The following is a 15,952-nucleotide window of genomic DNA, read 5'->3' on the forward strand; positions in this document are numbered from 1 at the left end:
CATCATTTGATTGATACTTGCATAGCTCTAGGAATAGCGATTGCTTTTTAACCATATCAGCATAACAAGGGAAGAACCAAAAATACTGTGTACTCCACAGAAATAGTGATTCTAAAAATCCTTACATTGTGACACAATAAAAGAAGAGTAACCCAGCCTAGATAAGGGGGATCTGAAGACTATAACCCAGCAGAAGATAACACTCGGCAACTGAGCCTGATTTGATGTCTGACATACTACTACATAATAAATATGTCATGCCATACTAATATCTGTCTCACTTCTGGCTACACTGCAGTCAAAGTAGTCTGATCACATTACTGTTGAGGACCTGAATAAAATGCTGGGGTTTGCTTCTTGTACTGCTTATACACTAACGAACACTGTTCTGATCATGCCCTGAAGAGTCTGACTTCTAGTAAGACAGATAGGAAAAAATAAGGAGTAACCAGTAAGTAAGAATAATTTATGTCTCAAAGAAAAATTTAACCAGACAAATAATACTGTATGCATAATATGTTGTAAATGGATGAAACATAGAGCCAATTACAAGTTTTCCTACAACTACATAGTTCTAGTTACTTGCAGATATAGACCTTCAAAGGCATTTGGAAAAGGAAGACTGACTGACCTTGAGGACAGCCCCTGAGATCTCCTATTATTGCACTGAGAAAAAAACTTGTCTTTACAGAGGTGTTATTTCCTAACAAAAATTCTTGTGTGCATGCCCGTGTGTGACAATATTTATCTTTTAAACAGGTTTTGGCTAAAAAGCCTAGTATATTAAAAACTGTAATAAAACCTTCCGCATAATTTATTTGTTTCAGTAGAAAACTGGAGCTGGTCCAGAGTATTTCACTTTGTAGCAGGGAAGCAGTTAGTTGCATTTATGGAACTGCAGTCCATTTTGAACTACATGTATTTGACTCAGCAGGCACTTATACACAGAAAAGTAGAGTTTCTCAAAGAGTAAATCTTAGAGTAATAGCTTTAGTTAGCTGGTACTGTGGGATTAAACTTCTTCACTAGCTCATCAGCCACAGTTTAGCCCAGTCAAGTTAAATTCAGGTCAGAGGTTCAGGTACAGCTGCTTTTAGCTGATGAGTTCTGGGATCAGCAGTGCAGGTTGTCTATTGCTGTTATAGGACAAGAAAACGTGCAGAACAGCATGTTTCTCTCCAGTTTATATGGGTGAGCTTAACACAATGGCTTTCTCTCTATCCCTTCGCCATAAACTAATCTCTTCGCAGAAGTCTGCCTATTCCAAATTTTTAAGCATATATTGGTATTCTAATTTATTATTGAAATAGCTTTTTCCAGACCTACCTGTGGAGGGCTAACTATTCTTAACCATTTCTCTGCTATGCTTTGATATCTGCTTCATCTGCTGTGCCTGCAGTCAAGCAGGGCATGTTCTGCAGATGCTTCATCCTATATTCTCATTTGAGATGTTACCAAAACTTCATCAGCCTGGACATGGTTTTCCAAATGGAGAACAGAATAAGGTAGCCAGTGTAACAGTGTCCAGGGAGGGACAGGGACAATGAGAAATTAAATTAGAATGAAAAGAGTAATCAGTATTGAGAGGTAAAGTTGAGGAAGGAAATTGAAGGGGAAGGCAGAAGGTTTGGGGACACAGGACAGTTATGAAAGCATTCTGGGAGTAGAATTTTTGGTAAAGTGCTGTGGAAAAGGGAGTAATGTAAACAGATAATGGCAGAAAGTGGAGAACAGAAAAAGGGAAGAAGGAAAAAACCAAACAAACTAGGAAGCCATAGTGAGCTTTTTTAATATTTTAGAACACGTTCATCTTAGTCAATAGTATCTACATATAACAGTGAAAAAATAGCTATGCCGATTAAAAAAAAAAAGGTTTTTTAAATAGCTGGATAAAGAAGCAAAATCCCCTTTTCTTTGAACTTTTAAGTCTGCCTTCATCTCCTCACAGGAAACTACATTAGTTGACTTCAACTGATGCAGTCCATTTCACCAAAGGAAGGTAGGGCTCGGGATTCTCCCCCCAAAATATCTTCTTAGATGCAAAAATTTGCTCTATTCACAAGAAATACCATCCAAGACACCTCTTAAAACTCATCAGCCACATAGAACTATGTGACGCTAACTGCAAATTCAAACAATAGATAAAAACAAAATAGTCGATGAAAACTGTAATGGAATTTGAGAATTGCTTGCAACGCTTTTTTCCTTCTTTGAAATTTCAGCACATTTCTATTGAAAATAATAAAATCAAGCAAAGCATCAAAACCTGGTTTCTAATGGCACGTTTCATTGGGTGACATCTACTCCCTTTTCAACCACAGCCATGGGAAGCAGACATCAAGTTATTTAACACTCTGTAAAGTATTAGAACCAGACAACTGAATAGCAGACAACTTCTTGCAATAGCTTCCTGGTAAGGTATTCAAGCTGGTAAAAAAAAAAAGGGGGGGGGGGGCGGGGGGGGGGGAGGAGGGAGAAAAGGCAAATATAGCAAACCAAGAATATGGCAAAGCAGCCTATTTTTGGCTCCCTACTTATAAAAAACCTGACTAGTAATCATTTTCTGAATGATCTAAAATAAACACGGATAGATAATTCTGGAAGACTCAAACAGTCAGAGAAGTGCTATCCAACAAGATTAAATAAAATTCTGCAGCTGCAGTCACTTATATTCAGCTAGTACAAGCATCTCAAGATACAGACATAGAAATGAAATGTGCAGTAACACTTTGAACATAAAAGCTCAGTACACAAACAAGAGTGTGGAATGAAAACATACCATTTGTAAAAAGACAATGCTATTTTCTCCTAATAGGACTTGCATGCATTTTAAATTTCAGTGGACATACAAGAAAAGAAAAATAACTTAATATCTTAGTGAGAGAGCTTACCACAACAACACTCAATCCAGGCATCCAGAAGATAAATTTTAAATAAATGATTACTAAGGTTTTACAAATCAGCATTTACATTCACTCACAGAAGAAAATGAAAAATATAGTGGGCATCAGCATCAGCCAAGAGTTTAGCTTACCACAGACCATATGGGAGGATGTCCCCATAGACTGTGTATCTTGTACTAGCATGGCATCTGCAGTACATAGCAACACTTTATCTGATGTAATAACACCTTCTGCTCTTAGCCTTTCTAAGTTATAAAACAAATGATTAAGTGATTTCACCATAAGCAGCCTCATGGAATACTGACAAGGCGGGATGAATATAGGGAGTTATCATTCCACATGGCAGGCACCTTGGAAGTTGATATATTAAGAGTTACAGCCTAAGTTTATCCTTTTTTTAGAAGACTATATTGTTTTTAAAAAAGAAACTGTAACTTGCAAATTGAGTGGAGGCTCCTGGAGTTCTTTGGTTCCTTACACTGCTTATGCCTGTGGATCAATACATTCAACGCAAATATAGTAAAATCAGTGTAAACCTCAGTTATCAACCAATGGCTATCGTGCTTAGAAAATACTCTGTTAGTTAGAATGCCATAATGTAACTAGTAGCATCCACAACACCCAGGCTATAAATCCAGAATGTATTCACAGCCATGCATCTTCAACAAATATTAAGAGAGCACAGACAGACTTTAACAACTTACGCTATGAGGTGTGTTCACAGCAGTGCATCTTCAACGAATACTAAGAGAACACAAATGGACTTTAACAACTTGTGCTATGAGCTGCGGTCTTTAGAGCAGAGGACCTTCCAGTGGGATAGGTGCTCCCTGTAGGCACCAACTCCTGTTGTGTCATTGGAATAGTTAACAGAAATAAATGCTGCTGATACACACTGGAAGGAAAGGTGGGAAAACATCAAGAAAAAGATGCTTTCCAACAAAGTCCCTGTCTCAATCATGCACCATAGACGGATGGCTTCATTCAAACTTCTTGCAATAAACCAAATATCAACATTCCTTTTTCCATAGATGTTTTGCCATCAGATATGGCCTTTACTATTCTCTAATATTAGAATATGTATCTAAATACAGAAAGAAAGAGAGAACATCAATGCCATATAATTAAGGAAGAATGGCATGCATTTATCTCTCTAACCTTCCTCAGAAAAGGGACAAGGAAACTACCTATCATCAGTCTGGATCTACCCAAAGGAACAGAGAAACAAAAAATAAACTCATTCACTATTTCATGGGAGTCTTCATCACAGGAAAAAATAAGTAGAGAAGGAAAACATACACATGAAATATTTCAAGTTTAGCAAGTTAACATTTTTCAACACACATTCTTCCCTAAAAAAATTTTCTATGTGGCTCTTACCTTGTCCTGTCCTATGCTAAAAGCACCGAGCAGGAAATGCTGTCACTGAAGTCATAAAACCAACAATATAATAAAAATGTCTTCAGAGTGCTCTGTCTTCTAAGAGCTGCCTTATACTGTCTGCATCCAAAATGATAGCTCTACTGACAGAGCTAGCCCAAGACAGGACCACATTAGAGATTAGTTTTCGAGATTTTTGCAGTGATGTCATGTTCTCACACAACAGGGATTAATCAATGACATTAGTCTCGTTTTATTACAACCTCAATTTTAGTATACTATGTCTGCTTTTAACATTCTTCACTGATGTGTGATGACCACTTGACTAAGCTGTGCTCCATCAAATACTTGAAAGGAAATTATTTTTCAGAATTATAAGAGATGGATTATCCATAAAACCAGGAAGTCAAACTTCATACTGCTTTTCCTTAAATATTTTTACCCTTAAAGGTTTTGGTTCCCTAATCGTATCTCTTAACACACAAAATGCATCTCCAGGTACAGTAATCTAATCCTGTTTAAGCAGGGGAAATTTGTTCAGAGTTTTCTCAACATCCGTAATATGTGTATCATCTTTTGGCCTCAGATAAAGATAGCCTTAGAACATACAATATTTTTTCACCCCCAGGACTGCCCTTGATTAACATTCTGTAAATCAGAATTATTTTCTCTGTAATAAATATCTACCTAACAGACTACTTCCTGTTGTATGTTTTAGACCAAACCAGCACAACTGCACTGGTTATAAAAGAGATCCTCTCATTTTATACAGCTAAATTTGCTCAAACCTGTCTATTAAATTTGACGGCTGAGGAGAGTACAGAGTTTAAGAATTCCTCATTTGTGAAGCTCCAATAACCTCAACTGGGTTATAAGTCCTGAGGACTCTGCACAAAAATGGTACAATCTCCAAACATTTGTAGGTAAGTGGTCAGCCCTCAGTAGGGCTTTTGAAGAATGCTCTTTCAATTCAAGTGCTAACATTCCACCTCAATTTCCATTGAAATTCTGGAATGCTTTTTGGATATTTCCTTAAAAGGGATTACATACAAACAAGATGTTTCCATATTTGAAAGCAGTGTATGTTACATAGGTACTGCAGATTGTCTAATACCACTAAAACTCGTGGTGGATCAGTAGTTCCTGCCTGAAAACCGCCACTCATGTCCCAATCCTCTTCATCCAGTACAGTCATTCCATAACTAATCATCAGTAATGAAAAAGTAACATGTCTTCCTTCAGCAGAACAACTGCTAACTCAGTTGATATCTAAAAGGATCAAACAAAATCTTTTAATAACATGTCTTAGTTTAATTTTCTAACAAGCCATGCCAAATGAAACACTCAGGCAACAAATGAGATTATCATGAAATAGAAGGGCCACTCCTTTCCCATTCCAGCCACTGATACAGATCTCTCATCCTCATTTGCAGTGTGAACATAGGGCTTTATGCTTTTTGGTCCAAACTCAGAGGTAATTACATTAAGAGAGGTCAATTTCAGACTCTTAATTTTTGGCATTGCCTTTAGTTTTGAACAGAATTCTCTAGTTCTTTTTTCCTGCTTGGATTTTTTTAATAAACCCTATTCCCTATAATTCCTATTTCCATGCATGACTGATTTCTTCCAGTTTTGCTCTAAAAGGAGGATAAAAAGATTCAGAGATCGAGGTTGGGAAGCAGTATACTAAGCTTTGCAGAGGTGCGTTAATCTTTTTACCGTAACACTGCCACTGTTGTATGTAAATGAGATCACGCAGTAAGAACCAACAACACCGGCCTTTAGCCAGAGGTAGAACAGAAACTCTTGGCTAAAGAGTAGGAAGAACAGATAAAGAAAGAATGAATAACAAAGGCAGAGAAGAAAGAACTGAGCCAGCGTGTGCTAGAAGAAATTAATTATTCAGATTTTTCCAACAACCAGGAATGGATATCAAGCTTCTACTGATCTTTCCCAACAGGTGGCATTTGTTTGCAAGGTCCAGTGAAGGAAGAGAGAGTCAGGAGTCTTTTCTATTTAAACTGGTAGCTCAGGTAAAGGTGGATTTTACAGGTTTGGGGAAAGAAGTTTAGTATTAAGGTAATTAATGCTGATCCCAGGAGATGTTCTGTTTCTCCTCACAAGGGTTCATTTAGAAAAGCTGTGTTCAAACCTACCTGACCTGGGGAGGGACTTTCTCTGCACGGATGCAGGCATTGACTACACAACCTCCAAAAAAGTCTCCGTGATAATTCTAGACTAAAAGAAAATGAGCCACAGCAACACAAAACAATCAGTGGAAGAGCTGCCACACTTGCTTTGATACTGTTGGAGGCTGGGATTAACCAATCCATTCCATTTCACTCAGTAATAATCAAGGGCCCAGTTGCCCTGCTATGAAACAATGGGGAGGTATAGCATGGTGGAAACAGGAAAGCGTGTCAGCAGAAAGCAGTGAGACACATCAACATAGGACATGGATTTAATGAAAATAGACTCCTATTCTTCTGCTTGTATTTTCACCTGGTCGCCTGAACTTCTGTGCAGACTGGCTCTGAGCTGTAATGCTCTTATTCTGCATAGGCAGTAAGCTGAATTCCAAGGTATGTCAGCAGGGCATAATGCTGCCTGTGGAGTTGCACAAGGTAACTCGAATACTAGAGGCAGTATAGTTGCATTATAGAAGTGTTCTGCCACAGCTAATTAGACCAACCACTGCATGATGTTGTGGAAACACACCTTCCTACTCTATGTTTTTCCAAGAAATCTCTTCACTGTTTGAAATTCCCAGCAGTCCAATAGTTTTATAAACAGTCATAGAAACAGAGTACTTGCTTTTCTTGAACCACAACAGCCACTTGTTACTCATGTCCTTCACCTGGAGCCTTCTTCTACATCTTGCTCCAAATATTTCACCTTCAAAAGCTATGCTTTCCCACTTTGATTTAAAAGTGGTACTCTTGTACTCTGAGGAGCACTTTACACTGCAGGGTGGATGAATTTACCAGTTGATATTCCAGTAATGGCTACCCTGACATTAGGAACTTCTTTGGTAAGTTTTCAGTAGATCTGAAAACAGATTTGAATCTTAAGTCTACTGAATTATGGAAAGAGATAAGCCTCCCTTAGCATGCATACTTTCCTCCTGTACATTCAATTATTGTTCTTCCTCTAGATACTTTCCTAAAATATCAAGTGGACGGTTAGGGCATCAGCATTATCGTGTTTATGCCTATGCCTGCTTTAACTGTATAACCAGTCATAACATTTCAGGGTTTTTTCTGACCACTTAGCTAGCTGCCCCTCAAGAATCCGGAGCCATAAAATCTATTGCAGGGATACACAATTTCCCTTGAATAAAAACAACAAAAAGCAAGATGAAAACGTTTTAGAATGTAATCACAACTACAGGCTTGTATAATTATTTCTCTCAGGAAAATCTGGAATTTTCCTATCGTGACATACCACCTTCTTAAGACACTGGTATGCTTATGTATTGTTCTTAGACTGTAAGGACTGCCATGTATGTTCAACTTTAAAGAATTTTGGCATGCAAGCAGCCTAAAACTAGAGAAATGGCAAGAGCTGTCAATGCTTTAGACAGAAAAATCACATTGCATTAACTATTGTAAGCTTGCTTTTCTCACTTAACCTCTGCAGTGTCTGTGTACTATCAGTTTAGCAATATTACTGAGCAAAACATGAAGAGGCTCCTGCAAAACTTTCCATATCCTAAAAGGAATATAAAACTATCCATTTCCATATAACCTTAGTTATTTCAGAAGAAATGCTGATCTCAGTGACTTACTGTCTGCTTTTTCAATAACTCTCTTTTCCTTAGATTCAGTTTCTGAATGACAGCCTTCAGTTTATCACAGACTGCTTGCCAGACACTTCCTCAGATTTCAGGAGGATGACAAACAGACCTGCAAAGCCTGTGTCGATCAAGTTATGCTGAAACTTCCACACCTCTCTGTTTTTATGTTCTCTTTACTTTTCCATACACAGACACCATCTTCTCCAATAACACCCAGTTGATGCCCAGTATGGTGCTCTGCCAAAGCTTTTCCATATACAGCCTTTCAGTTTCTGAGCAGCTTTGCACTGTCTTTGCTTCAGACAGACAGCACTGCTTATATGTCACATGTAAGCATCAGAAATGACAAACAGATATTAAACATACTATTGCCTTACTTTGAACTATGAACATGAACAACAGTTTTAATAAATGAATGTTCAGCTTCAATCTACCATACAATTCTTTTCAAAAATTAGAGAAACAACACATACACAAGTATTTCCAGAAACTGAAAAATGTTAGATAGCAATAAAGCAGCAAGTAGCCTGCAAGTTCAGCACACAGATTTACACTGCTGTTAAATCTCTTTTGATACTATTAAATAGGGCCATGATTCAAAGTTTTTAAACACATGCTGTACTTATTTCTATGGAAACTGAAAGTTGGCTTTCATTTGGAGTTGCACACTAAGCAAGTCTTACAAAATCCATATAACCTATTTCAGAAGGAAAAGTGCTCACTTCTGAAAGAGTCACTTATCACATCACACCAGAAGTGCTTTCATATGTCCAACCTACACACCTCACCAGCTAAACTCCACAGTGAATGAATGGAAAAGAAGTAACTTGCAGCATTTTCTTGGACACTAAATAGTCTGTCCCCGGGGGGATGAATAAGGACTCTGGATTCATAAGACTGACCCCTGAAAACTCTATCATCCCTGTACACAATCACCAACCCCATGGAGCTGTATGTGCACACATACACACAACCACAGAGAGACCAGCACAATCAAGAACACACCGGTGACTGAATGACATGTTCTCAGGTACATGGATCACTGCTCTTAAGAATCTCTCTTCTGAGAAAAATACAAATTGATCATCATACTAATAAAAGTTATACAACACTCCCATTATGCATTATTCAGAGAAATACTTCTGCCTGTTTTGAAGGAACATTTAGAAGTGACCCCCACAATGAAATGCCTTTCGCTTTTCCTTGAATTGCAGTGGGATCATTTTCAAATGAAATCGCAAAACTGTCTGCATGTACAAGGGAATGAAAACAATTTTAAAAGCATGCACAGGCAGAAATAGAAAAAAAAATACTTCACACACAGGCCTGAGTATTTTTCTGAAATTACCTGCTGCACATTCTTCATTGCAATTGCCTGTTTTTGCATATATACCTAATGCTATTCTATACACAGATTATAGCATAATAAAAATTTTGGTTTGTGGGTTCTTTTAGTGTAGTAATTATATCCATACAACACCAGCTTCTGATTTAGATATGGCTATACCTTCTCTACATTTGATTCTTCATACTGTTTATCTTTTTAACTTCCTGCTTCCACATCTACAAATAGATAAACCAGTATAGAGCACATTTACGCTCATGTCAATTCTTCTGAGTTATACTGGAGCAGAGTTTGCTTCTCTATCTCTCTCATCCACTGATAGGAAATAAATTTGTAGCGTGAACAAAGTGTGACGGGCAGTTCTTGGTTTCATACTTGATGGCAGTTATGAACACTTGTTCGGATGGAATCTGTTGAAAGGGGATATTGCTCCTTCCTTGGGAAGACACTGAGCCTCCTCAAAGAGAAAAAGATCAAGCAAAGGAACCTGCATGACAGTAAAGAGCTAGGAGCCTGCAGCTCATTTGATAAGGTGAAGAAATGATTGCAAGGAGCAGATAACCAGGCGTCAGAGTTGATAGGGCCTTTTTTTTTTTTTTTTTTAGCCCCTGTGGGCCCCACAGGATGGTGCTGAGTCAGGAAGTCAGTGGATTTTCTGGAAACAAGGATCAACTCTGAGAAGGAATTTGTTTATAAATCCTTCTTATTTCTATTACCTTTCCTAAATTCTTTGAATTTTCTTAGGAAGTTAACTAATCTAGTTTTATGCTAATAAAACCTAAAGGTTATTTACTTATTTACTTGTTTATTTAAAAGCCTTTTGGTTTTCTTTGAAGAGTTCCTTGTAAAGGAAAGGTCTACACACATCTGCCTCGCAGCTGTGGCTGACTTGGGGTCCCATGACACTAAAAAGTAAGTTCTCAAATCAGTAAAGCTTCAGATGTTTCTGGCAAAACCAAACAAATAAAACCACCACCAAGAAAAACAACCAGTAAGAGAATCCAGCTGTACCTAGTATGTTGGTCTTGCAACTTCATGGATTTGGCCATCAATTCAAGAATTCAACCCCCTAACTTTTACCTCTGACTGCTGTCAGACAATCATCCACCAGAAGGAATAAGAAGTGTCTCATGAATAATGAAGTCAGATTAAACCCAGCTATTTGAAACAAGGAAAGCCAAAACCACAGCAACAATCACCTCTCTGCAGACCCATTAGTCTCTATACTGTCAATGTGGTCTCAAACTGTGACATTGCCGTAGAATTCTTGTCAAGTATTTTTTATTCTTACTATTCCTTAACTTAAATCAAACTTTTATAAATGTGCTTTTGAAGCATAAGCTTTTCAAGTCAGTCTGAAGTTGCTCCTTTCTAATTTTAACAACACACTGAATGATGTAGACTAATTTCAAGGTAATGTTCACGCTCATTGTAATGTTAAACGTATACCCATACCAGCAGCAATTTCTGGAGCAACACAAACAAGAAGGTGGGCAGCTGCAGTGGGCTGGGGCGCAGGGGGAACTGTCCAGCAGCACAGGGAATATGCTAGGTTTGGCTTCCCATCTTACAACTTCTTTTATAGCTGTGCCAATAACCAAACCTATGCCAGGCAACGTCTTTGCCCTGAGAGCTCATCCTCCTCTGCAGTCTCTACAGAAGCTTAGATGTGTCATGAGAACCATCCCATGCTTCTTTTTCTGTTTTATTCATGCAAATGTTCAACTGATGGAGAATACCAGAAAAGGATTAAGGTAATCAGTTGCTAAAGGAGATTCAGTCCATTGCACTAACAAACAAGAGTTAAAGTGTCATTTTTTGATTCATAATTTCTTCTCCTTCCATATCACAATTGTGCCACCCTTTTGTAAGGCATGTCTAACTAATACGAAAAGTATTTCTTAAATAATGTTGGGCTTAATTGCATAAAGAAGGTGCATTTCACACTCTTAAATTATGGATTACAGTCTTCTACTTCAGCAGAGCTATGAGATCATACAGTGCATTAAATGTTAATAAGGATATTTTCTTTCAGTTCCTCCTTAAATTTATGTACATGGGAATGAATTCTGCAGAACAACTTGGGGCAAAACTCTCTTCCTTTTTATCTAGGATGTAAATGACAGGTGCAGTAGCAGTGCACTTGAACAGCATTTTTCTCTGAGTAAAAACCGTATAAAATTGAAACTGACTTACAAAAAAAGTTCTCCATTTCAGAAAAAATGTCAGGAAAACATCTGAAATAATACACTAAACTGGGTAACAGGCTTTTAACTGATTTGGGGAAATTTGCTTGCCATTATTGTAGTATTTTCCAAAAAGAAATATTTTTCTTTAAGAAGAAAAAAAATGCATTTCCAATGGCATAGGAAAAGTCACATTATCTTAAAGGAACTCTTCATTAAACATAACCGCCAAGTAAAGATGTGCAAACCTCATAACGTTCTTTAAAATACCATTCATCCTTGCTCCAGACACTTCTATTTTAAGTAACAGAAGAAAACATAGGAAAAAATGTGGATAATATTGTAATTTAATACCACATTATACAGCTAGACCATTGACAAATCAGTTTTAACTAATGGTATGAAAAATTTTTAAGCCTATTGATTAGAGGTTCAACACCTGACATCTAAAGATAGCTGAGCCATTCAGCAATAAACTCAACACAGTGAGGGAAGTATTTTGACCATGACTTTCAAGTGTTTAAAAGAACAGCAAAGATATGGAGACTGAAATCCTTTCTTCACTAGGTTCAGTGGCAAATTGAGGTATTTCAACTGGGCAAAATGGCACATGGAGATGCTATTAAAATAGTCAGCTTTACTAAAAGTAATGCTGAAACATCACAGCCAAACCCACAAACTACATTGCTGGTAGAATTTATTTTTACATGTCCACCAGGTAACACCAGATTATTCTGAAAGCCAGAGCTGGAAAAAATCAGGACATATCTCATAAATCACTGTAACTCTCAATTAGTAATCAAACCTGGTGAAGGGTCCTGAATCACTTTAGGCCATGGCACTAGCAAGACGGCCATCACCTTGGATGATTAATGCAAATGACCAGGATTGATAAATTGATACTATAAAAAACCCAAAAATTATGCATATCTGAAAATAAAATATATTACTTACATGCTATTACTTTAAAAGCAAGAAGAATGCATTTCCATCTTTTAGTATCTTCTTTAGAATTATAAATTATCTAACTAATGTTAATGAGATCAGTCTAATGAGATCTTATAATGGATTTTATCTGCACTGTTGCAATGGTATTTCAAGGAATTTATTTAATACACAGACAATCGTTTTCACTGGTTTCTACAAAGATGTTTTAAATTTTGAAGTCATGGGTTTTGTAAAATTTTAAGTGAAGCTAAGTATAAGCTTACATTTTTGATTGCTTGGGAGTAAATATAATCCATGTAATAACAATACCCAGATGTTCCACTTGTCAAAAATAATGTAATCTAAAAGAAGGGAGTATGTAAACTCCATATTTCAGCTATAAGCAACCACTTAATAGCCTTATGTAGAGCACCACTCCCAGATTCAGAATCAGTTCCCCCAAGAATAATGAATATTCCTATAAATAGAGAAAAACAAAGATGCTAAACTAAGTATTAAAGGAAAAAAAAAAGAACAGTACTTGTTGATTATTCACAGAAAATGTGGACTTTATGATTTCCTGTTGTCAGAAATTTGTGTTTCCTTTCTGCTGAAGCTATCAATGCTTCTTCATTGTAGAGTTCTATTACAGTGGTATGTTTGCCTGATAAAAAATGACAATTTCTTTTTTTTTTCTTTTTTTGATCATTAGCTGTCGGCCTTTGAATTACACTGTATATCTTTACAGTGACTTTGTAAGGTCTTCACATTGTTGTATTCTCTAGACTATAACTGAGCTGTGTATTTACTAATTCATCTTTATTTGCAGCTGGCAGTTGCAAAGATGTTAGCTACACTCAGGAGACTTTGACATGTGACTTTTTGAAATGTAGAGGAGTTACAATTTTCCCTTTACCAAACTGTTCCATGTTTTATTTTCAAGAAATGTGAGTCCCAAGGCAAAAAGAGATTAGTAGACTGACTTACTCTCTTTCAAAATAAGGATTTAATAACGAACATGCATCTTTTTACTTCTAATAACCTTAGCTAGCTAAGGCTTTGGTTTAGTCAGTGTTACTTCTGGTTAAAACAAAAGCAGAGTGCAAGGGGACAGAGTAATCCCAGCCACCTCATTTTGAGTCCTGCCTTGGACTTACAAGCTGACAGAGCTGTGAAGAGGATCCTTCTGGTTGAGGCTGTAGCTGCAAAGATGAATGGACGAAGGTTAGGCACAGCACTCCTTTGCAAGCCACTGATGATGAGAGATAGCACTGGTAGCATTTTGCCAGGTTAGTTCAAGACTCACATGGACTAATTATACATTATGCCAAGTAGGGAACGTTCCTTCTGCAAGTTCAGATTTCATGCAGAAGGTCAATGCTGTGTTGCCACATCAAAAGTGAAAGGAGGTGGTGAGTCAAGCAACAAAATATACCTGAACTTCAACCCCCCAACACAGGCATGCTTCCCACAGAATCTATCAAACAGCTCGTTTGTAATCCTTACTTAGTGCTGTTGTACAGGGAGGGGTCATAAGAAGAGTTATTGTATGGCTCAAAAACATGCAAAAATACACCAGGGCCAGGGAAAAAACTATTTGAAACATTGCACTTTATTGACACAAAGAGATTTAGTCAATGGTAGTATGAAATAGTCTTCCCTCCTTAGAAAGAAAAGTATGAGTTCTTCTGAAATAGAGGGCTTTTGAGTCTTATACATGCATGTAATGGTACTCTGCCCTGAAGTATATGCACATGAATATACTTTATAGACTGAACTTTTAAAAATCAGGCTCACTGGTAAAATTTGTCTCCAAAGTCTGAGGTGCCAAACCAAACAGTGTACACATGATACATTACCTCTTGCCCCAATATTCCAAATTTTCTTCATACTTCCAGCAGATAATACTGCTAAAAATAACAGTAACTTCTCTCTATTCTACTTAAACTCCCTGCCTGCAAGTATGCCTCAAACCCCAAAACTGCATAGATGCATTTTGGATTGGATACACATAAACCAAGCACAAAACCAATACATAAACAGAATATAGGTCAGTTAACTTTGTTGGAAACAATTGACAACTACCAAATGGTCTTTAGCAAACTAGTACAATAATCTAAATACACAGAGACACATAGCAATTTGGGGCACAATTATTTCAGGCCTTAATAATTTGGTGTATGATATTGTCCAACTCTTGTCGTAATTTCTCTCTATGAAAGAATAACGTTAAAAATGGAATAACAAAATTGTTTGAATATAAATAAAAGATCACCAAAGGAAAAAAGACTAGCAACTTACAGAATTATTATTCTCTTATTTTTTGTTCATAACCATTGACAAAATGTAGGCATCCAACATGGACAGAGATAAATAGCAGAGCCTTAAGAATAGCAAGAGCAAACTGATCCCTCTGCTAGCTGGTGAGAACCCTCAAGCACATCAGTATAAGCTGACTGATGTCACCTTACTGCTCTCCTCAGTTACTCACTAGGAGCCTGTTGCTGTATTTTTTTTCTTCACCAGAGCTAAATAATTCATCAGGGCATGGCGTTTTGAGAGCAGGCCAGACTGCAGGCATCAGGCCAAGACCAAGGTCGCCATGGAGACCTACATGCAGCTTCATCCCCACTCCCTCCCTTGCTGAGAGAGCCTATGAAAAACGGCATCAGCTGAGCAGTCGTGCTCATTTCAGCAGTGAACAATAGGTATAATAAATACAACAAAAAAAAGAAGGAAAATAATGATATAAAAGCATCTGCTGTAACTGCGTTGAAAGATTTAAATGACAAATGAGTCATTAAGCAGCTCCTATTTGCACTGATACAACTATTATTTTACGAGAGAAGTACTAACCCCCCATTATTAGTAAGAGCTATTGCTGCTCTTCAAACAACCAGATTATCCTATACATTGCAGATGGCAAATTATTAAAGATACATGCTCTTTAGAATTCATTTTTGTTATTAAAATACAGTTGGAGGAGTAAAATTAAATCCTAACACAGAAATGAGATTTATTGCTTAGATTTCTTTTACCCTTCTATATTATACATAGTTGCTGTACAATACCGATTTTCAGAGTTCTCTCATCATTCTTTAAAAAGACAGGCATATTTATTATCTAAACCAAAAAAATAGCAGTCAGAAATACAAAAAATTACATCAAAGAGGAAAAATGCTTTTGAACTGTGTTTATTGAAGGGTTGTTTTATTTCTCAGTTAATGTTTTTCTTTAACAGGAAACCAGCATTTTTGTACGCTTTATCAATGAAAAAATGAAAATCTATTCTGCAATATTTATACTAGATCAGCTTAACTTTATATCCAGTATTCTTTCCTTTTTTCCCTGCTGCGTATTGCTGTTCATTTACTATCTCGGTCTCCAGGCACCTGTTATTAAACATCACCGTATT

General features: G+C 37.0%; 1 protein-coding gene across 3 annotated transcripts in view; it reads right to left on the reverse strand.

The window, feature by feature from the left end:
- The window catches only part of MMP16 (matrix metallopeptidase 16), a 181,037-nt gene that overhangs the window by 139,912 nt on the left and 25,173 nt on the right, over positions 1-15,952 (reverse strand). Inside the window, exon 2 of one of the 3 annotated variants that reach the window (XM_049819181.1) lies at positions 13,695-13,739. The exons of the other annotated variants lie outside the window; for them this stretch is intronic. Within the exon in view, the coding sequence (XP_049675138.1) occupies positions 13,695-13,739 (45 nt within the window). The remainder of the gene's footprint in view (positions 1-13,694; positions 13,740-15,952) is intronic. 3 annotated transcript variants of the gene reach the window in all.

This window comes from Accipiter gentilis, chromosome 2 (assembly GCF_929443795.1).
Source record: "Accipiter gentilis chromosome 2, bAccGen1.1, whole genome shotgun sequence".
In the NCBI taxonomy this organism is placed as follows: domain Eukaryota; kingdom Metazoa; phylum Chordata; class Aves; order Accipitriformes; family Accipitridae; genus Astur; species Astur gentilis.